At 41.0% G+C, this 23,856-nt stretch overlaps 1 protein-coding gene across 5 annotated transcripts in view; it reads left to right on the top strand.

Annotated features, from left to right (window-relative positions):
- Positions 1-23,856, top strand: part of DIP2B (disco interacting protein 2 homolog B) — a 66,645-nt gene that overhangs the window by 22,594 nt on the left and 20,195 nt on the right. For 3 of the 5 annotated variants that reach the window (XM_068409771.1, XM_068409768.1, XM_068409772.1), the window contains exons 2-13: positions 5,642-5,713; positions 12,713-12,853; positions 14,206-14,331; positions 15,895-16,107; positions 18,464-18,607; positions 19,417-19,536; positions 20,138-20,335; positions 20,562-20,653; positions 21,156-21,266; positions 22,740-22,863; positions 23,399-23,508; positions 23,666-23,768. In XM_068409771.1, the coding sequence (XP_068265872.1) occupies positions 5,642-5,713; positions 12,713-12,853; positions 14,206-14,331; positions 15,895-16,107; positions 18,464-18,607; positions 19,417-19,536; positions 20,138-20,335; positions 20,562-20,653; positions 21,156-21,266; positions 22,740-22,863; positions 23,399-23,508; positions 23,666-23,768 (1,554 nt within the window). The remainder of the gene's footprint in view (positions 1-5,641; positions 5,714-12,712; positions 12,854-14,205; positions 14,332-15,894; positions 16,108-18,463; positions 18,608-19,416; positions 19,537-20,137; positions 20,336-20,561; positions 20,654-21,155; positions 21,267-22,739; positions 22,864-23,398; positions 23,509-23,665; positions 23,769-23,856) is intronic. The other 2 variants (XM_068409769.1, XM_068409770.1) reach the window with 2 other exon arrangements.

Genomic DNA, 23,856 nt, shown 5'->3' with positions numbered 1-23,856 from the left:
TTAATTTGGTAAAGCAACATTCATAAGCCTTTAGAAAAGATTTTTGAAACTATGGAACAGAGTCCCCACAGTGCTGGAGCCAAGGAGACTTGTACAGTGTATATAAATTAATCTGGAGCTGATCTGCCTCTGAAACTTCTAGTACTGCAACTGCAGCAGTATAATGCTTGTGCTTAACAAACGGAGCTTTGTAAGACTTGCTGGTTTTTTCAGTAGCCTATTCATGTTCTTAATGGGAACAGAATGGTGCTGTTAAAGGGAAACTGCAAAGCACAAACCTGTTCTGTTTGTTTTTCTTACTGTTTGGTTTTGGGCTTTTTTTGGGGGGGAGCGCGGTGACATATGGAGTGAGCAAGGCTTTATTTCTTTCAAGAAATCAGTGACTTTTTTCTGGAAGACTGTATTGTTTTCAGACCTTGGTATTGTCTTCAAGGAGGAAACCTGATACACAGCTTCACCAGAAGGAAGGAGGAGGGAATCTTTGAAGCTACATCATCATTTGGCCTCAAACAGAAAGAGGCAATTGTCTAAACTTGTTTCAAACATAGTTTTTATGCTGAAGTTATAGCCAGAGCATTAGGAGTGCAAGACCATTTAACAGGTATAGTCTGTTTGAACACACGGCCTTAGAAAAAAGGTTTAAAGGTTGTCTTTTGGGTTGCTGCAGCCCGAGATTGAGGACGTCCTAGCTTTAATCCTTGGTAAAACCATCGGGGATGGCGGTGTCTAGAAGCTTCCAGTCCTCCAGGGAATGGAAGAAAGACGATATCTAGCCGCAAAGTAAATAAATGAGTGGTGACGACATTTCGTACTGAAGTGCTGAACTGATTGGTTTGATAGCTATTTTCTGTCTAGGCCGTAACTGAGGCAGTCTGAAGAGCTAAGTGCATACCTTCCACATTTTGCATTTCTCAAACATGCCACTGACACTTCCAAACACACTTGAAAGAGCTTATCTGGAAGTGGCACGCAACAAAAGAACATTTTGGACTTTCAGCTGTGCTTCTGGGTTTCAGTATCTCCAATTTGGTGTCTACTTCTGGTCAAGGACTGGAAATCCAAAATCAAGCTCTGCAAAACCAGGCTTTATGTTGTGTTCTTTCAGAGTAAGTTCAAGATGATAAAACTACAGGGAGACATTGCCTGTCATATGTGCCTAGAGATGGAGCAGGGGAGTAGGCAAGAAAGGCAAAGTTATCAGGGTCATTTATAGGGGTGAGGCCTGAAAAGCAGATGCAGTGGTGATAATAGCATTTATTTCCTTATTTTTATCATAATCTTGTTACAGTATTTGCTATTAAATTAACAGAGTAGCTATCTGTGTTTTGGGGCTAATTTCCAGGATTCTCTGTTAACATAAAGTGCTAGAAACATCAACGTATTTTTTTTTTTAAAGCATACAAATATTTTTTAAAAGAGCATACAAACTGCTTTCAAATTTGACTCTTTTGCTTGATACAGTCAAGTGTTTGGAGGCTTTGTTGGGGAGATGCTGTGCACTACGTGATCATTTTCCTTAATTTCTCCACTGTAGTAATTATGGTTTTGTTAGACAGTAAATGATTCAGTGTTCTCATTCCATGGGGGGAAGGGGAGCAAGGATGTTGAAAGAGGAGTATTGTCTGAGCGTAGCAGGATTAGCTGGTGTTACCACCTTGCACTGATTGAGCACCACTGTTTAGAATAGATCATCAACTCTAATTGCTGAAGAGCAGCCTGGCGTCACAGGGTGGTGAGACTCCTGAAGTTTCAGGCTTCTCTGTTGCATGATTTGAATATAGGTGTAACATCGAGGCTGATCAGTTGTAGTTCCCTGGACTTCCTTCTGCTCTGTGTGAGCCCATACTCCTCAATGTTCTGTCATTGCTCAGTTTGTCTGTTCTCTTGCACTCTCAATGGTCGGAACATCCAGGTTGGATTTGCATGATGAGGATCAATTCTAATTTCCTCTCAAGAAATTAGGAGAATCATATGAAAAAGGAATCTCAGAATCCATTTTTTGCATTTTTCTGGGAAATTCTGTTTCTCAAATGAACATTGCTTAATGACAAATGAGCAGGGCCTCTTGGATTTCATCATGATCAGTGATCAGCAGCTTAGCTCTTTCTCATATGTCCTTAAAAAAAAACCCAAACCCAAAAACATAAAGATTCCTGACACCACATTTTGAGACACTAGGAAAAATCACGACATACAAGAATCTTGTGGTTGTTTATGGTGAAAGGGTCTTGGCTGAAAAGAAACTGAAGCTTTGCTTTCTTTTGACAAGAATCCCATTTCCTTAGCAGGGCCTCCTCAGCATGTGGAGGCACAACCATCGCTAGCTTAGGGTATAGATAAATATAGACTACGACTGAAAACAGTTGTAGCTGGGAGAGGGCCAAAAGAATGTCTCAGCAGTAAGTGTTTTTGTTTGTAATTTCTTCCCTAGGAGTGAACAAACACTAGCACCATTTTAAAGCTAAATTGTCAGCTCTCATTTGCTTTGCTAATGCTTTCTTTGTAGTGCTGTCTTGCATCTGTGTAGAGAGAGGTTGTGGTTCTTGGCTTGTTTTTTCGGCTAGCTGGAAGAATTTAGCACACCAAATGTCCCAAAGTGTTGAATTTATGGAAGCGGCGTTGATGATTTACCGGGTTTATGTAGTAGGAGCGAATGGCTCTTGAAATTGCAGCCCTATTGTCTTGGTTCTCTTCCTGTTGCTGTAATTTGTGATATTCAGTGAGGAAGTGTGCATTTACGTTCGGATCTCGCCATTTCCATTTCCTGTAGATCAGCAGAAAAGGAATAGGGTGAAAGAAAATTTCTCTCTTAGTGAATCTTTGGTTTCTGTCTCAGTGGATTGATACCAAATTTGGACTACGTATGACCAGAGAGAAGAGGCTTTGTACCATAAATTTATTCCACTTGTGCAGCATATTAAAGGGACACTTGCTTCCAAGACTTGAGATGTCAGTTTGGGCATAACTGTTGTGGTTGTAGTAATCGGATCGTCATTATATTGAGATGACTTTACACCTGTCACCCGTGCCTACACTAAGCTTTTTTTCTGAGAGCCTTAGTCCCTGTGTCTTGCTGGAGCTTTATTTCAGCTAACTGTTTTCTGTTTCTAACCTGCATGGATGGTTATCCTTAAATAAAGAACTCTTAATTTATCTGTTTCTTCTAACCTTTTCAGTCCCTACTGGCTAGTTCCACTTCAGTAGGGCTAGTCTAAAAATTTAAGCATTAAGCTTTCTGATCCTGTAGGCAGGTGCTTGAGACTGTCAACCTGTTTGTCAAAATAATGGTTGGGTTTGTGTTTTTTTTAAACAAACTCTACCTGGAAATTCAGCAGTGGGAAGACACAGTGTTGCAGGGAAATCCCAGGAGTTTATCACTCTATTTCTGTTGCTTGAATTTTGCTAGTTGGAACTTCCCTGCTCTTGCCAGATAGCATTAGGCTTTTAATTTTTTATTAGCTTATGCTCAGAGAATCCTTTTTTCCAAGCAATAATGTAAATGATCTGCACCGCATGGTAGTTAAGGTTGCAAATAGTGTTTTGGCCTGAGTTACCTTCTTGTTTTTCGGTAGTATCTCACCTCAACTTCAAATTTCCAAATGCAAATCTGTGAACCATAGTACCTGCATTCCCGTGAGGATGGGTTTGTTTCATCGGTGGGATGTTAGTGTGGAGCAAGTGATTAGAGAGAATTCTTTGCTTCCCAGTATGTAAAACAGAATGTGATGCTACTAGTACTTAAATTGAGTGTGCTGGTGTTTGTTCGTAATGTACTGGTGTTCCTTAGTAACTCCAATAATTTTATGTGGCAAATGTTTCATTATATATAGTGTGTAACCACCGACGTCAAGCATCCAATTAAATCTTGTGGAGAAATTAATCACAAAATAACAAGCTACAAACAAATCTGTGGGTTGGCTTGTAAGGAAAAATCCCTCCCCCTTTCTGTGCAGGTTTGTTTTTCCTGAAGTGGCAGTCACCCTGGTCTGTTTGCTACCCGGATGAACACATGTGGGGAACTAAAACTGCCTCTGAAAATGGAGAGGCAGATCTCAGAAAAGCTGGTGGATTTTGCAGCTCATGCAGTCGATCAAAACATTATCCTTTTGGCGTAGGTTCTTTGTATGGCTCTTTCTTGAAGGTGTACTTTTCTTACACTGGCAGCATACCTTTCTTGTGAGCTGGATTAATTTAACTAAGCTATGTATTGCAATCAAGCATTAAAATTAATGCTTTGGTTGGCATTTCAGTGCTTCATGGACATTCTAATTTTCAGTTGCTGGGTTTGTTTGGACTTGTTGGGGCCTGACTCAAACATAGTGTTAGAGGAGTGAGATAAAATTCTGTGTGCGAATGCACACCCTCCGCTAAGCGGTGTAAGTGCCCATTTCAGCTTTGAAACAATTAGTCTGGGTGTTCTAAGTGACACTGGCATTTGACTGTCCAGCACGAAGGAGTGAAGTCCATTCCCTTTCTAAGCACTTCAGGACTGTAAAATCACCTTTATAACCAAAATGGCCAGCAAGCTGGAATGTTTTAGCAGAGACACTGGTTGTGTTGCAAGGCTTAGAGCCTAAACCCCTTAATCACCTGTCCTGATGTGTCCCTTCGGATCAGGCTGGAGTGTCTGGCAGAAGGATGCTGCGAGGCCACAAATACAGTGGCCTGTGCTGCTCGGTGCCTAATACTCCGTTGCCTTGCAATAATCGGGCTCACGGCAAAGAAAACATGCTGTTTGTGATCACTAGTTTCTTGTTGTAATACAAATGCGGGCTTAATTTTAGCTTGAGAAGTAATAGCAAATAATTCTGTTTTCTTATTGCGATGTGCTTGATTGCTTCCAGTCCTGAGAGATAAGAGGTTACAAGTGCAGGTCAGGCTACAAAAAGCTTGAAATGCTGCAGGGCTTTTTGTTTAAATCCCTTCAAGGTTTCAGCCTTTCTTGTGGTTCTGATGTAATGTGAGAAATTAAAACAAAAGACAGCAGCCAGATGGTACATGTCCAGGATCAGACAGATTAGGTTTTTTTAAAAGGGAAAAGTTTACTAATACTTATTCTCTTCTGGAGTTTTTGCTTCTGTGGAGCTCAAGCATCTATCTTCTGCTTGCTTCTACCAGTAGGCAAACAGTGGAATTACGTTCATCCTTGCCTGAGTTTTTGGAGGTGCTCTAAACAGGTCCTGCAGTGGGCTCACTTTATTTGCTAAAAGCCGTTCTCAATTTGATTAGTTTAAGACAAGGCCCTAAATTTGCACTTTCCCTTTGCCCTGTTGTTTGGGAGTTATTCCATTTTGTTAGCCTAAGTTGGCTTTGTGGTTACAGAACATTTTCATGCACTCCGAGTTTCCCTTTTTAGATGTTCGTTGCTTTGATATTCCATTTAGATAGCTGTTCTGATTCAAATTATTGCATTTAAATAGTGTACAGTGTGTATCCCTGATCCCAAGGGAAACTACAGAAGTTCTGTAATATGGAGGCTTGGAAATCATGATGTACTCGCATATTATTTGGTTTCAGGTTTTCTTCAGCATGTGCATCGCTGTGTTCAGGTGAAACCTTCATGCCACTGAAAAGAAAAGCAAACAGACCTCAAACCAAAAAATGAGGACGTAGTTAATGAGGTTTTTTTCATTGATTTTAGGGGACATCACGCAAAAGGGGTATGAGAAGAAGAGAGCAAAGCTGCTGGCTCCATACGTTCCACAAACCCAAGGTAGGTACTTGTTTCAGCTGGTAGAAGGATTTTGCATAGCCTTGACACTAAAGGGATCTGCGGAATGGCTGTGGAGTGGAGCACTGAGATTTCATTTGCCAGCTCTGAACTATTCTGTTTCAGATGTGTTTCCTTAGCTGTCTAATAATTACACTGTGGAGGCTGCATGGATGCCATGAAGCCATGGGCAGTATTTTGCCTCTTGTTCGCTTGTTCTACTGAACTCCAGGGATTCCTGGTAGTTCCAGAGCTGTTTGGTGGGTCTCTGTAGAGCGCTGTGTATTTCAACACTTTGTATGCCCTGTCTTTATCTCCCACATACATAAATCACGTCCTACTCCCTTGTCAGCTGAGAACTCAAGGGCTTTGAATCAGTTGTGAAGTGTGAGGTCCTCAAGAATCATTCTTGAAACCTTCTTAAAAATGGCTTAGCTGCAGAGTTGGCGTGTACCACGTCCTTCTTTCAGCCATCTTAATTCCTTGTTGGAGAAACATTAGAATTTCCATAATTTGTTGGTTTATTTTACCAGAGTAGCTGAATTCATGTGCTTTGTTTACATCTGTTTCTTTTGGTTCGAAGATCCTTAGCAGTAGAGCTGATTGTGTGTAGCATAATTATATATAATTCTAAACTGAAGGACATGGCTGAAAGTATGCCTAATCATTATTATGGGGATGCTTACCCAAAATAATTGCACTACTGATATGCTGAGATGCTTAACCGTTAAAAACTAATGTGTCTGGCTCTAAGCAGGTTGGGGAGTGAATGGGTATGGCAGGCAGTCATGACTGGGCTTACTGTAATTCACTGAGACTGAACTACTGCCAGAAAAATTTTAAAAAGAGTGAAGGCTAAAAGTGCATTTATTGACCATCAGCACTGCATCCGTTGGGGAGAGATCGTGTAGGGTTTTTTTCTGCTGAAATTACAGCAGTTCACTGCAGGAGATGGCTTGAGGAACATAAAAGGACTCTGCCACTGTCACGTGGTGGTGGCTTCTAGACTCTGCCACTCCAAAGCACTTGCTGGTTGCATTCCTGCTCTCCTCCATCCCAGTTGTTTCTCAGCTTTGTTTTGCTTGTGTATTCGGCAAAAGCTGGTGCCCGGTCTCTTGTGCGAGACTTACTGCCCTAGTGGGTGTTTTATACACAAAAGAATAGCATGTTCTGTCTGAGCTAACACACTGAAGGTAGCAAGGCAAGTAAAAATTGTTTTTTAGCCTTCAACTTCGAGATTTTGTTGCAAACAGCTCTCTGAGTACTGAGGGCTGCCTCCCCACACCACGATGTGATAGGAATCTCTGAAGACTCAGTTGCTACCTTTGTATCAAAGCTGTTTCTGTTATTTAAAGAAACCAAAAAAGTAATACACATGACTAAACCATCTTTACGGTCTTTATAAGTAGATATTTGTTAAGCAGGTTTTACAGTCTCTCAGTCCAACCCGTATACCAGTGGAGATCTTGAGCCTTAGAAGGAAACGTGGGCTCCTTTCATATGTTCAAGTGCCTTCTTGGCAGGTTTGCTTTTGTCCTGGAGTCCTGTGAAGGCTGAAACTCTACAAGTTGCTTTTCATTTGACGGTGTGATCTTGTGCCCCTCATGCCTGTCTCTGTGCATGCATGTTGTTTAATTAGGAGGGAAAAAAATTGTTTGGCAAGACTGTCTGTGGCCCTGCTATTTTAATTGTCGGGCTTTTGAAAGCTGCAGAATGAGCTGAAGTTCAGGAAGAGGCACAGGCTGATAGGAGATGACCAATTAAGATAGCTTTTTGACTGCTGTTCTGGCTCAGCCCTCCACCTTTTTATATATCCTATATCCAGCTGCCCCTATATCTGGGAATCTCCTGTTGTAAAAATCCTGTTGGAGTCATGCATGAGGGATTCAGAATCAGGTCACCTTGTTAATGAGCAGAAAATTAATTTAGTCCACAACAGAAAAAAAAAATATTTACTCCTGGCATTTAGTGTGTTACGTTTCTCAAAGCACCCTCCTGCTGTTAGCTAATGCATTGCCTCCATTTCAGAGAGGTGAAGTGAGACATGTAGGTATGATGACATGTCAGGGCACGTCAGTATTATAATCCGGGAGATTCTTATTGCTAAATCAGTGCTCCATTCACATTGCCTCTGGGAGCTTGCCTCATTATTGTAGAGTTAAGGCAACAATGTTAATTACCTAAAGATACATGTTTTCCTGGTGCAACATCCATTTTTGTACGTGGAACTCGCTGAGGTGATGGAGCTGCGATACCAGAGTTGTTGCTCCTCTGTTATGTGCTGGCTGCTGCACAAAAAGGCTTTGAAGAAAGTATTTTGAGCAGCTTCCCAGGTTGTGCTTGTTAAGTAATGCTGCTGATTCCCCTGTTGCCCGAACCAAAACAGGGAGGACGGGCATGATTATTTCATGGTACACTACTGACTAACCACCTGCGAAAATAGGGGCAGGCTGTCAGCTCATCCTTAGCGTCTTTCTGAATGTGTGTAACTGCAGCTAAGCCATAAGTTGCCCTCGAAAACAGACTGGGGGCTCGGTGCTTTGAGATGTGGCTTTTGTTGGAATAACGCTGACATTTTCAGGTCACCCTCAGAATCATTTGTGAGAACCGAATATTTTAGTGCCTATTTTAGAAGGTGCAATACAGTGCTATTTTTTGCTGTTTTGCAAAACACTTTTTGGGTGGACAAATGAACTGCTCTGCTACTAAGAGATGGTGTAGTAACTCAGCACTTCTTGAAACTAATTTTTGCTGCAGACTACAGGCAAATTTCTGCACAAAGAGCTCCTGTCCATATTAGTTGCTGCAAATCTGGAAAAGCATTTACAACTTTTTAGCCCAAACAATGCAGGTGCAGGAATGCCTCCTGCCAAAATGAGCAGCCCTTGCACACGGACTGTTGGCAGAGTACGTTTTCTCGCTATGTAAGATAATGCATTTGGTTCCTCTGCTTATGTGTAAAGGAAATTATATTCATTAAGCACTGATTCTCTGTCAGAACGTTTTTATGTAACTGCTGGAGTGCTCCTGTTCTTGCTCCTCTTCTCTATTCTCATGGTTATAGGAAAAAAAATAAAAATTTTAAACAAGCAAAGAGAACATTGGAGTACTTACTGCTTTTATTGAAAAGGTAAAATGAATGTGATCTGGTGGTTTTTGTATTCCAGTACCTCAGGGAAAGGTGTTGGAAGACAGGAGTAATATGCTTGTAAACCTGTTGAGATTGATAACATTTGAAGCTAATTTAATTGGTCTGTGAATTTTAGCTGTTAATATATGTTTTGTTGTTTTTTCTGCTTCATGTTATTCATGTATAGCCCAAGGTGGGAACATCATAGATTCTGTTACTTTAGGGTTTCATTTCTTTGAAATCACGGCACTTTGGAAAAGACACATTTCTTCTTTGCCTCCTGAGTGGGCTGTCCTGTATTTCCTGGCTCAGAGGAGTCCTTCCTGCCACCCTGTGCCTTGTGGACTGCAATAAGGCAGCAGAAAGAACTCTACTGTAAATTTTTGCTGATTTTTTTTTTCTTTCCCTGCCCCCATCTTTCAGCATCATGTTATTTCAAATAGGAGCTAATGCGGAGTAGTAACCAGTGATAAACCAGCTTGGTCTAAACCTGTCAATCACGCACGCGCGCTCCAGCTTAGTGTTGTTTAGAGAGTTTCACCCATTTACAAGATCTGACTTGCAGCTACCACAAGTGGAGAATTACTTTCTTCCTTATTCAGCCTGAGGGGTATCACAATTGCAAATAAAGCTTATCACTTGACTCTAGGAAATGGATTTCTCCATCTTTGAAATAATATCCAGGACTAAATCAATGGAGCACCTGAATTCTTTCTTCATGCCTTGTACAGGGCAGAATTAAGATCCATCTAGCTAGTAACACCCGCAAAAGGCTCTGAACCTCCTAAATCTGGTGAGTTCTCAGCACTGGAGGACAGCAGCAGTCACTCTAAGCTTACACAGCCGTGCCTGCTGCCCAGCGAGGCTGTCCCCTGCGGTCTGCAAGTGCTGTTCAGGCTGACTTGTAAACACTAGAAACCTGAGTTTCTCATTCATGTGATTTTTACAGGCATGTAGCTTGAAAAAATCATCTTGTTATAAGGAGTAGCCAGTCCAACACTAGCACTTTCCATTCTGTATGCAAAACAGCAGAATAACAGGTTTGCCTGCTGCTTTTCTTCTGTCAGATGTATGTAGCTCTTACTGCCCTTGTTATTAATGTAAACATTTATCCCTGTTGATCACACATGATGCTTGTAACGATTCTTTTAATCTAAAAATCTTTTTACGATAAAAGTCTCTAAATCATTAAACCTCTTCCTTCAACAAAATGCAGGGATCACAAAGCAGTCGATTCTGCTTAAAAACTAAGGACAATTTAAAAATCCATAGCATCAGTCAAAAGCGAATCTAAAATAATTTCTTTTTCATTCGGATCCTGCCAGCAGCAGCTGGAGCTATAGCAGGATTATTCTAAAGGGAATGCTAAATAAGTCACCTGTCACCTGCCAGGCTCAGCTCACTTATGTGCTTTGTTGTGTAACCGTTTGTGATTTACTGTAGCTGTACACTTTTTCCTTCATCTGTGCTTGAATGCTTTGTTAGGCTCCTGCAACATGTTATTATGTCATAGCAAAATATTTAAACGCAGAGCTTGCTCTTGGTGTGTCATGTCACTTAGACACATTTGATCCCTTTGTAAATGGAATGTCATGTTTGCCTTGTGATGCCCTGCAGAACAGATGCGATGCTTCTGCAAGACTTACAAGGGACTGAAGATGAATTTAATAATTCATTTAAAATAATGTTAAATCTGCTGCTGACATCTAGTGGGTACTTGATTTGTAAATACTCAAATGATCAGAAAGCATTCAGCTTGTCTTCTCAGTCTGTGAAGTTGTCTTGTCTTAGGATCGAAATAAAACACTATTCTTTTTGATTAAGGCAAATATATACTCCAGAGATATTAAACGAGTTATCAATGAAACGTGTTCCAGAATGACAGGAAGGGGACACAAACACTGATTCTTTTGGGTGTGAGTAAACTGAGATTTTGAATTGAAAATCTTGCTCTGAAGTCCAGGTTTTCTGGTTACCAGGTCCTGCACCTAAACCACAGAAGTCTCCATTTCTTCTCCATTCTACTTTTTGCACTGCTGGCATCTTTCTGTGGGTGATGGTTATGGTTTGATAAGCGAATACAGAAAACTGTTATATGTTATGATACCCAAAAAATACCAGTGAAAATGGAGAATAGTTGTTTGTCCCCCTAATATGGTTTGAGAATTTCTGGCTAGCAGGATATGTCCTTTCTAAAGGTTCAGATCTTTTGGCATGATAGTTTAAAGAATCATTAGTACATAAGCTCGGTACCTTCCCTCCACTGAATGTCGATATCACAAACGGAACTACTAAAAAATTGAGTAAGAGGTGAAAGGTTTAGAAGAGGTTCCCTGGCCAAATAGTAATGCTAGGGGTTAAGAGAGAACGTTTTCCAGGAGCATGGTGCCCCCCCTGTATTCTTGACTTTTTTCCAAAGCATATAATGCTGGGCTAAGTTCATTTGCTGTAACATTCAATTAATATTCTGCTCTTTGGAGTGTTGGGGAAGGTATAGGAGATGGTTGAAGATTTCTGCAACTAGTTAGGTGTGATTTGCTGGTATTGTAAGTTCCCTGAGCTTGAGGCGCTTGCCTTAAGTTGTTTACCTAAAACCACACACTAAGAAAGTGGTATAACTGGAATTGGAGTCCAGGATTTGTGGTTTCCTCTTCAGTTCTCTAATCCTTTGGTAGGTCGTGAGAATTCATAAGTGGCACATATTTAGATGACACAATTGCTCTTCTTTTTGCATGACTTCAGGTGACAACCTGAAGGTATTTACAGCCAGATGACCTTTTGTTCTTAGTTTTTAAAAAGTTCCCACTGACACACAGATTCGTTTTAGAATTGAAACTCCATAGCAGCGATTCCTGAATTAAGAAATTATCATTTTACATATCAGATTATCTATTTAGCTCCCTGTATTCATAGGAAAAACAAACTTTTCCAGGATGATAAAGCCACTCATTTCTTGACACGCTGAAAGGAGCCAGAACCTGGACAACTAGAGGTCTGTTTGGTTTTGTAATTAATGTGAACAGCAGAGGCTCTTGCCGCTGGTATATTATTGGTTTTCCTGTCAATAATGCGCACTGGTCAGTGGAACCCTGAGTAATGAACCCAGTTTGTCAGCATATTTTTCTATGGGTTTGCTCTTCTTCACAATTCAAACTTCATTTGGGATAATGACTTGCTGCACTAGTCAAACCCCTTTACTCAGTGTGCCCGTAGCAGCAGTGACACTGGTGTAAATGACTGATCTCTAAAAGCAGTTCACATATATCGCTTTAGCGTGAGGTAAACTGCTAATTCTCTTCCATCTTAATGCATTAACGAGGGTAGGGTGAAGGCCTGTTCCCACTGGAAACATGGCAAAATAGGGAGCAAACCATACAGACACTAAATCACAAAGCATTGAGGTTCATTGGAAATGGCCTTGTTAAGTGTGTGGAAGTGTAGGACTTACCTGCCTTATCTACTGTTTGATTTATCAAGATTTATCTGCATCTTATCACCATTGCTTTTGTGTTTTGTAATGGATTCTTTAGAGGTGACTTCATCTCCCTTCATCACTGATAGGTTACTTAAATTATGTGAAATTGTGTATTATGTTACCTGCCTCAGATGCACGGTTAATCGTCTTCAAGGGCCTAATAACCCCTTAAAAAGAAAAAAGCTGGAAAAAACTCTGAAGAGTAAGGTCAAAGAAGGGACAGGTATATCTTAACTGATTAGGGTATAATTGGACAGATGTATTACTGTACTAATTAGATCCACTTTGCTACCAAAAAAAAAAGGGAAATCCTGTAATTATATGATAGAAGGGAAAAGTATGATCAAAAAAAGCTACTTTTAATTTCCTACTCAGAGAATTGTGGACTGTTTTCCAGGGGTTGATCCAGCGTTACAGAAGGAATCCAGAACTCAGATGCCCGCTCCATCTGCAACTCCAGCCTCAGCATCATCATCATCCTCATCCAAATTTCACCGAGCTCGCTCAGGGGGAGCCAGAGATGAACGCTATCGATCTGGTAAGGGCAGGGGCAAGAGTTCACCTGGGATTCCTGTTAATGAGGAAGAATGTACTGTGTCCTCTCAAGGAGTCAAGCTTCTTACTCATCCACTGATGGAAAGTCCTACCTTGGTGGTTCTGTATAAAGAACCATCAGACTTGTAGGACTGCAGCTGCTGAATCAAAAAGAATACTAAGTAGGAAAAACAAATAACTTTTTGTCACCTTAATTTTCTGGCTTGAATGCAACTATTCACTGCGAGTCATTCACAGAAGGGGAAGCTTATCTTAACCATGTCTGTAGGTAACCACAGTCAGTGAAGTGACAGGTACTAATTAGTTCCTGGAATTGGTGATTGCTGTGCATATCTGCTCTAGGAGCTTGGAGAATGAGAACTGGCTTTATCTGTGCCGAACATACTTCCAAAGAGCAGCAGAAATGGCTGACTAGCACCCTGCTGATTTCCTTCTCCACTTAAGGAAAGGAGAAGGTGGTGGCATCTATTTTTTTGTTTCCACCTGGTTTTGTTTTTCACTTTGCATTAACAAGATTTAAGTTTTCTTCTCATCAGAGACAAAGTATATCAAATATACCTCCTTCAGTAACACTGCTATCGCATACCACCGCTTCATAAAGCAGTAGAGGGGCCTAGTTTTCTGGTTTTTGGAAAAGCATAATGAAAATACATTAATCTGAGAAATTAACGTAGATGAGCTCTCCCTTGTCATAGTAGTTTTTTAATAAGATGTCTTCTCATCATCGGTGATGTGTCCTCCTTTAAAGAGTTCTGGATGTTCGCAGAGGGATGGAAGCCTCATGCCCTAGCCTGTTTCAGTTGCTAATCAGCATGTATTTACAGCCACAGTTAGTGACTTTCAGGATTTACATGAAATCTGCATCCATTCAGGTTTTTGAACATAAGGTTTTTCCTAAATCAGACAACTGGCTCAGAATTTGTCAGTTTATAGACCAGAGTTGCACCTGGGGTTGTATACACTGTTAGCTTTTGTGCATATTTTATATTGTGTGCAAGCATATTTTAGGGTAATCTTTGGTTGAGGGGAACCATCTGGTGGGGTTGGGGTTTCTATAAAAGTTGCTGGATACACAAGAATATAATGACTAATCCAGAAGATTCCAGACTAAAAAACCTGGCCCTACTATTAGCTTGTGAACTTTAGAAACCTCAGTTATTTCTCTGTTAAAGAAAAAGGAAATGTTATCATGAGATGGCAAAATGGAGTGGTGGGGGGGTTACATAGATGCAGATGGCTGGCAGTCGTTGCACATGTGTAGGCCTCCTGTGTTTTGTGTGTTTTTCTTCCTCTTCTACTGTTGCAAAACTGAGTATCTGAACTCCCATTTTGCAGATATCCACACGGAAGCAGTTCAGGCAGCACTGGCGAAACACAAAGAACAGAAGATGGCCCTGCCCATGCCAACGAAAAGACGGTCTACGTTTGTTCAGTCTCCAGCTGATGCCTGCACTCCCCCAGGTTAGGTTCTTGCAGTGTGCGTGTCTGTGTGGACGGTAAGGTACACATTAGTAACAGTTTCCAAATCAAGAGCAGGTTTTCTGGACTGAGGCTTCTTCTTTTGCTTCCCTGACAGCTATTTCAGTTGCATAATTCACGTTTTGGTTTTGTTAAGGTTTAATACTCAACATACAGGAGAAGGATCTGCAGAGATGTATGTTTCTGGGCAAGGACCATGGAGGGGGTCCTGTGGGATTCCATGACCTGCAGGACTTTGCCTTCCTAACCCCTCCCATGTAACGGCTGCAGCAAAATACCTCGGATAACGTGGTGTCTGTTATGGTGCATGTGCATCAGATATTAATAAAGCTCTCTGTTTTCAAGCAGCTATATGCACTGGCTTAAAAATGAATATATGTAATTTTCAGCAGTGACTTTTATGTTGTCTGTCATTATGCAGAAGCATCACAGTCATTTGGATTGATGAAGTCATCTGAGGATTATGAATTCATATCTCATTGTGAATTCATGTCTCTCTCTGACACTGCTCTGCTAGGCCACTTCACTCATACCTATTCTTTTACCTCCCTTTTTCTTCATACTTCCTTTTTTCTTTTCCTCTTTACTGGGGGCTAATGCACGTTCCTGGTGTCTGCTTGGGTCTCAGCTTTGTACTAACTCATCCAGGACTAAAGCATGTTCTGAGCTGTGGGTACTACACAAATCAAGGTTAGCACTTACTCTGTGTCTGGAATCAGTCTCTTTCTTCAGCTCGTAACTGCATTGTACTTTGGCAAGTAGGTAGAACATGATCTAATAGTTTGATTTACAACTAGAGTATAGACAGGCAATCACTTTGAAGAATACGTACATTTTAGGCCAAAGCCTAACTGAATGTTTATATGTAGCATTGTACAACTTAATATCTTAAGTAATGAGTGCTTTCTTCATGATAAATAAATAATTCCTTCACAGCTTTAGGATAGACAAGGTATCTGTTCTCTCAGAAATGCAGGGTGCAGTTAATTGTTGTAGTTTTCTCTTTTTTGATTTGTTTTGGGGTTGGGGTTTTTTTTTGCTTGTTTTCTGCAATTGAACCCATTTAGAATACCAGACCAAAGCATTTTCTGCGTGTGGCCTTGGCACATTTGTTTCCCAGTGCCTGCATTCTGCTTTGTTCCTGTGGATTGTCAGTTTTGACAACGATACTGACCCCTCACTTTCCATTTCAGAATTGCCAAAGTTAGGCAATACAGCATCTGATATTACAGAATATGAATGGAAAAGTAATGAGAGATAAGTCAATAAACTTGGAGAACCCAGGGGAAGGATACTTGTCTGAGGAGGTGAATCTCTTGTGTGCTTTAAACAGGGGCAAAACACCAGGGTAAATGTGTTCACATCGGAGATATCCACTGCTTTAACTTCTGGTTTGGCCAATATAACCGTGTTTGACTCAGCCTGTGAAAAAAAGTTCTTCCTATTACAAGCCTGTGCCATTGATACGTGAATTGGAAAGAGAGCATGTTCAGTGCCATGTGCTTTTCCCTAAGCAGCTAGATTTTCTTTTCTGCTTCCACACAGACACGTCTTCTGCATCCGAGGACGAGGGGTCGCTAAGGCGCCAAGCTGCTCTTTCTGCTGCATTGCATCAGAGCTTACAGAATGCTGAGTCTTGGATCAACCGATCTATTCAGGGGTCATCCACATCTTCATCAGCATCTTCTACACTTTCCCATGGAGAAGGCAAAGGGACCAGTGGGTCACTAGCTGATGTATTTCCCAATACTCGAATAGGTAGGAGATGGGTATGAACAGAAAAATTGCTTCGAGTTCAGATTGTGTTAATAAAGCTGGAGTTGTCCATTGCATAAGGGAAATTCGGATCAAGAGTTTAGTTAGTTTCGATGGAACTTGCTAGGATTTGTTGGAGTTGCACCATCATTATTTTTTTTTTCCTTAAGAATTTCAGAATATTGAGTTGGTTGAAAAAGGAGAAGTGGGGGAGCAGGAGTTTATCGAAGTAGAAAAGACTCCAGGGAGTGACGCCAGCATTGGCAGGAGCAGTAGCCCAGCTTTCTCTCTGTGTACTGTGTTGCTTATGTCTCCAGCTGTTTGAAGCTACTGTGTGTACAAAGCTACTGGATGCAAGTAGCATTTGGCATCTGTGTCCTGATGAATACCGCAGGGGTGTCTTTGCCTATTGAGTGGGGGAAATGCTGTGTTTTAACATTCTCATTTTGCTATAAGCCCTAATGGTTTATTGTTTGCATTAGATTAAAAAAAAAGAGAAAAGAAAAAGAACCAAAACCAGCCATATAAGTGAACAAATGGGCATGTCATTAAAAAAAATGGCTTTAGCAGAGTAAAGATTTAGCACAGATCTTTCATGACTAGTCTGAGAAATAATCAGAGCATCCAGGTATTGAGAAGACGGAGCAAAATCTACAGATCTGGATACCCCAGGCTCAGTTTTTTGAGGCTCTGAGGTGCTCCTTGCTGCTGATGCTTCTGTATGAAATTGCAAAGTTTGTTTTTGCTCTGTGTATGTTTGTCTTTTTTATCTGCTGTTAAGGGTATTACCGCATCTTAGGAGATGTCTGTATTTTGTGTGCTCTCTGCTTTTGCTTAAATGGTTTGGGGCAAGCAGTGCATAGAAGTGCTGGTGGTTTTAACTGTTTCACTTAATTTTTTTTATTGCTGTTATTTTTGTTTATTTGCTGGGGTGCGAGTTGCTTTCTGAATGGAAAACTGGGGAAGTTGCCCATAAAATGTAGTCAATATAATTAATGTGTCTTTGAAGCAGAGAGACTGTTTTTAATTGGAGCATGCAGAAAGCCACGTTACCTTTTGTAATGAACTAAGGTAATAACAGCTTTTTACCTCCAGAATAACTACTATCTAATATATAAGTATCTTATGCAAAACAGAAGTTTTAAATCTTTATTGGCATTATATTTGCCATGTAGATGCCACATTCATCCTGTGTTAACACCTAGTTTAAAGGAATAGGAACTGCCACATATGCAATTTTATACAGCTCTTTGGAGAAAGCAATAAAAAGGTTTGGAGTTGTACAAAATCTAGGTCCTCCCTAGTGACCTGAGAAGTTCAATACATGAGGAATACTCCTTGCCACCATATCTCCTAAGATATGCAGAAATTGACTGGTTTTTTTTTTCTTCTTAGAAAGAGGGGCACAGAATCAACCGCAAAAAACTTTCTGTGGGAATTATTCAATATCTGACTCCTTCAGACTCTGTGCAAGCCAACGTACAGTTTCAAAATTGTTGGTTTTTTTCCTTTGTAAGCAACAGTTTCTGGTTCTGTTAAGCTAGAACAGAATATTCTTGCCCTATCAGATGATTGAACCTGCTGTGTTGTGTAAAGAAATCCCGTGTAAGCAAAAATCACTTATTTAAGTGAAAGTTAATGAGAGAGTTACTGAAGTGTGCAGAGTTACTTGCAGTTTCGAAGCTTACACACTCATCTGAAAAGCAGAACAGTGTCTTGCAACTTAAAGCAAAAGTAAGACCCAGCTCGCTCTATTAATTAGATTTTAAGTTTATTATTAAACTGCTGGACAGGCTCATACTGTTTAGCCACCGAACTGGAAGAAATTTAAACCCAACATGATTTTTTGCTGATCTGCTTTAGTCAATAGCCTACTGCGTGTTTTGTTTTAGAAAGCCCTTACTGACAAAAAAGTTAAATAGTATAATTCTAGCAAGAGAGATTACTGCATAGGTGATGCAGGTTTTTGTTCTGGGGCTTTGAATATTCCAGAGCTCATGTGGATCTCAAACTTTCCCCACCACCACCCCCCCTCCAGTACTGAACGTCAAGAGATTGAGCTTGATTTGAAGATTAGAAACCAAGAATAGGAATTCTGTTTTGGTGAACCACTTTCCTGACGTGGACAAAGCCACTCATCTCGTGCCTTTGGTTTCTGTTTTCCAGAACAGACACTGTGCACCTCCTAGAGCTACTTAGTATTTAGGAAGCGGTGTGTTTAGCCTTAAAAAGAGCTCCCATACGTTCAACCCATTACATTCTTAAGATTGTTGGTAACAGGTAACTAACACTTTGCTTGCTCCATTGGATGACTAAAGGTATATGTTAACTGCCGTCTCAATTTTCTCCCTTTCTTTAGAAAATTTCTCAGTTCCCCCAGATGTCACAGCAACTACCTCCTCCTCCTCAGCACGCCCAGCAGCGGTTGACCTTCCTCCTTCAGGGATCGTGAAAGGCATGCACAAGGGATCTAATCGGTCTAGTCTCATGGATACTGCTGATGGTACGGAACCTTTCAGAGTACCCAGAAATCAGAATGGTGTTAAGGAAGGACTTAAGTCACACAGTTTATTCTCCCAGCTCAAGTTTATCCCATTTAAGCACTTCACAAATTTGAAATGGTTATGGCATTAGCATTAACGCATTCCTGTGCCGCAGTTAGGACATTGGCATTAACACATTCCCATGCTGCAGCAGTTACCTATTGTGTACTGAACTGGAGAAAATCGTGGGAGAGATAACAGGCTTTTCTCTTCTCTACCACTTTTTAAGAAAAAAAATTACAGATGCATAGGTAGGCTAATTGTTTTTAAAAGTTTTTGCCCTAGAATCCCCAAAAGGAAAGGTAAAGGTGAATGAAATAATGTAGTTCTTAACTATAATTAAGCTCCCATGAAGCTGATAGTCTAAGCTGGTTGGCATAAACCTTTGTGCAGAGGGGTAGTGTCTCGTGCCCTCCCTCCGCTGGCAGTCTTGCACTGCGGGTGATCAATACTGGAGGCAGGTGCTGACCCATAGGCTGTGTGTTACGGCAAGTGTGGTGTGTCAGAGACGGAAACCAGGCTTTGGAAGGGAGTAAATGCTTTGAAAATTAGTTTCTGTTACTAGCATTTGCTGACCGCTGAGTTAATACAGAACTGACATAATACTTACTAATGTCATCCTGCACTGGCACAACCTTTAATAAGGGAAGCCAGTAGCTGAGTGAGTGGCTGAGTGCACCAAGAGAAGTATCCTCCAGTGGAAGGAGGTAAGATGTAAATGTTAATAGACACGATGAACACTTTTATTGGACAAAATCTTTCCCTCCAGGTGTTCCTGTGAGTAGTAGAGTCTCCACGAAAATTCAGCAGTTGCTTAACACCTTGAAAAGACCTAAAAGACCACCCCTGAAAGAATTTTTTGTGGATGACTTTGAAGAAATTGTGGAAGGTAATAGCACCAAATAATGGTTTTTATTAATCATTTGTTATAAGTACACAGACATGCACAGTGCTGAATTTATTTATGCCATTGTTTTCAAAGTTGACTCTGATTCACTGTTTGCAACTAGCAGTAGCCTTCATGGATAGTCTGATACAAAACCAATGTTTGAAGTAATTTACTGTACTGCTGAGCTTTGGGTGGCCTCCTCAACACTAAACTTCTTACAACGACTAAAACTTATTAACATAAATATTTAAATAGATTTTTAGAACCCCTTCGTTTGCTTAGGCTACTTTAATTAATTTCCCAAAAGGGATTGTCTTTACTGGTAATTTCATTACAACCTTATTTTCTAAGATTGTTTTTCTTTGATTCTGTGTTACTTTCCTCACTGTTGTACTGAAAACCTTTTAATAGCATATTAGGAGAAGACTATGTTCATGATATTTTGTTTTGTGGAGGGCTTCCTAGGAGGTGAAATGTGGTAGGAGTTGTTAAACCTAAAGGCTGTAAGGAAGAGCACGTGTTTTCAGTGCATCTTTCCAGCTTAACTGTCTGGTAACAAATGGGCAAAGGTGAACTGGAAACATTATTGAATTTTCTTCAGTTCCACAGCCTGACCCAAATCAGCCCAAGCCAGAGGGACGCCAGATGACACCTGTGAAGGGAGAACCCCTGGGAGTTGTTTGTAACTGGCCTCCTGCCTTAGAAGCAGCACTGCAGCGCTGGGGAACCACACAAGCTAAATGCCCCTGTCTGACAGCACTGGATGTCACAGGAAAACCAGTTTATACCCTCACGTATGGTGAGTTGAGCCCTGGCTCCGAAAGAGCAGTAGTGGATAGAACACGGGGTTGTTGGTCTCAGTGTGATTGCAAATACCTTCGTGGTTTTTGAGAGCTTTGTAGACAAGCAGCGTAACTGAAACAGAGGACGTGACTGTAGACGGGAGAAGCAGTCAAGAATTGAAATAGTCTCTTGCATGCTGGGTTGATTTAGAGTTGTGCAAGTCTCTCTTCTTTGTGTTCTAGGCAAATTGTGGAGCAGAAGTCTCAAGCTGGCCTACACACTGCTTAATAAACTGGGGACCAAAAATGAACCCGTGTTAAAACCTGGAGATAGGGTAATGAGTTTGGGACTGTCTGGTTCTCCCTCTGAAGTAAAAAGAGGGTTGGGGGGGTTGTAACTTACCACAGACACTATAATCTCGTTCTTTTAATAGTGAGACTCTTATCCCTGGGACAGGCTATTTGGGAAAGAAACTTTTGTGATTTTTCAGTCCTGCTGGCTCCTCTGTAAGCAACTTCTTGGCTCTGGACTTTGAAATATATCTAAGGAAGAGCATTGCACCTCTGAGAGAAATACAGAGTTTTAGATGTCTGTGTTTTGGCTGTGTGTGCATCTTCACGTGTATGGGCACACAGGGAGTGCTGACATTACTGCGTGAGGAACTCGGGCACATACCGCACATTCCGGGGAAGAAAGAGCGCTTGGAGATGCCCTGTGAAAAATACTGTGGTAGAATGTGAAATAACACAAAGTTTTCTGACTTTTAGTCACTATAGATCTGAACTTTGCCGTTTTTCCTTGTATTTCAACTAACAGAACATTTTTGTGAATTGTAGGTAGCCCTTGTTTATCCCAACAGTGACCCAGTCATGTTTATGGTGGCATTTTACGGCTGTCTCCTAGCAGAAGTCATACCAGTGCCTATAGAGGTACCTCTTACCAGAAAGGTAACGTTGATGGAACTTAGAGGAGTGATAGGCTGATGTGGGATGAAAACCAAGTCAGACCATCACCCTCTGAAAGTGTTTCACAGCATCTACCTGCTGCCTTAGCAGCTTTGTGTCAACGCAATGTGCAGGACCTCTGTGAACCTGGAATAGCTGTTTAAAAGTGGAAAAACACACTGACCAGAGAGCTGTGCTGAGCAGCTGGAAATGGGCAATTCACCTCAATGCTGTAGTCTTCATTCTGTTATTGCAAATAATTTATACTGCACAGGTAATATTGTGAATCTGCCCTCTGATCAATGTGAAGAGGGTCTCATTTCCAGCCATGCTTAGCATCTGCCAGTCTTTTGACTCTGCTGGAGACTGAAGGTGCTAAGTATTTCTGAAGTCTTTGAGGCACTTTATGTAAATTGTTTGCTCAATTAAGTGTTTTCTTTACCCTTACCATAATTTTTATGATATTGCCATATTATTGCTATGTCAAGCACTGTCAAACTATAGAATTTCATAAGAGGAAACAAAAGAAACAGGATAATGGCAAACATGGCAAGAGAGGTGGTAATGAAATGGTAAGCTAGTCTGGTAATACTATGGGAGTCACAGAGCTTTGCTTTCATTTGTCTGCAACGTGACAACTGCTATAGCAACCGAATACAAAATTAAAACTTCTCCCAGTATTTGCCTAATCATATTGCATAGTGAGGTACCTCATTGCAGTGTTTTTATCATTGTGCAATAGAAATTAGTTCCTGGCGAAAGAGAGGCCTTGTTATTTCAGTGTAATTATACGTTTTGCATTTTTTGCCTCGTGATTCCTCTTTGAAGCATCTGGGCTTCCATTAATGAAAAGAAATGGTGTATGCTCGATGCCTAGATGCTGGGCATGAGCACTTGTTTTCTGTGGGTTTCACATCCGATGCATTTTAGTCCTGCCAATGTAATACTTGTTTTATGTATAGAGAGTTCCCTTTGAGAATCACCAAATTTCTCTGCAATCTGTCCACAGTTACATAATGTTTCATTTTTGAACAAAATTAATTGAAAAGAGCAGCCTTGATGTGCAGAAGAGTAAGTAGCTCTTCTGCATTTTTGTGGTGGCTTAGCATTTTCCTGCGGAGTTTTATTGGTTTGTAGTTATGTGTCCATTTTCACCCAGCAGGCCTTGGTGCTGGATCTATATCATCTTCCAAAATGTGTTATTATGAAAGCTTAGAAGCGGTTGTATTCATCCCAGCCAGACAGTGGCTGTCATTTGAGTTTCAAACCATTCCCAGACATTGGATGTAGGAGGAGGACAAACCAAAGGAAAGAGTGTCTGTGGGCATGGGTTGTTTCTTCTTTTTCCTCCCCATGAGATCCATAGTGTTACCAGGCAGTTACCAGAGCATTACCAAACCTTGGATTGTGGTAAGGGGGAAGTTGACTTATGTCATCTTCAAACAGGAATGACCTTTTTCCCCCCTCTTCCCCCAGGATGCTGGTGGTCAGCAGATTGGTTTTCTGCTGGGAAGCTGTGGCATTGCTTTGGCCCTCACCACTGAAGTTTGTCTGAAAGGGCTTCCAAAAACCCAAAATGGAGAAATAGTGCAGTTCAAAGGTTAGATCGGTTATATACTTGCTTTTGATTGTACTTCTGCTGTAGCTGAACTGTCTGAAAGTAGTTGTCAGAAGTCTGAATGCATTTTGGGGGGGCAAAGGAAGCAACTTTCCTGGTAGCATCACCTAACCGTTGTAGGTTTGATGCATATGGTGTAGATTGATCCATGTGTCTGACAGAATTGCTTTGTTGTTCTGGAAGTCACAATGAATCCACCTTATAAGACAGGCCTGTCCTCAGATCCCTTCAGTGGCATTTGGCAGGCTCAAAAGCAGTTTTATTAATCATACAACAAGGTATATTTAGAAATACTGCAGGGATCTTTCCCCAGTAGAGGAAGTGCCTTGTTGCCCACTGAACTCCCTGATGAGAAACGAGATGAACCTTCTGGCTCATCTTGTAGCTTGGCTTGGATTGGTATTTTGCTTGTGTAACTGAACTTGGACAAATGATGGGGTTTTAGTGTATTCCTGCAGAATATAAATCCCTCAATAAATAAGCTCATATTAATATTCCACTTTAATTTTGGCTCTAGGTTGGCCCAGACTCAAATGGGTTGTGACAGATTCAAAATATCTCTCCAAATCTCCTAAGGACTGGCAGCCCAACATCTCAGCTGCAGGAACTGAGCCAGCATATATTGAGGTAAGTAGTGAATGGGGAATAGAAAGTAGTTTCTGTTTTTGAGTATGTCTTGGCAGCTTTAGAGGAACAAAACTTTATTTCATGCGGATTCTGTGATTTAATATCCTCCGTATGTGGGGTCCAGAGTCACACCCTGACTTTTTTTTCTCTTCTGTAGTACAAGACGAGCAAAGAGGGCAGTGTTATGGGTGTTACGGTGTCTCGGATTGCCATGCTGTCTCACTGTCAAGCCTTGTCTCAGGCCTGCAACTATTCTGAAGGTAGGTGATGTCACAGAAACATCAAAGGAATGAAGGTTCAGCGACATCATTTTCAGTGGTTGCCTATCATTTTTAACAGCTGTCTATG

Source organism: Nyctibius grandis, chromosome 11 (genome assembly GCF_013368605.1).
Source record: "Nyctibius grandis isolate bNycGra1 chromosome 11, bNycGra1.pri, whole genome shotgun sequence".
Taxonomy (NCBI): Eukaryota; Metazoa; Chordata; class Aves; order Nyctibiiformes; family Nyctibiidae; genus Nyctibius; species Nyctibius grandis.
Note: the sequence above shows the minus strand (reverse complement) of the source record. Positions and strands in the feature narration are given on the sequence as shown.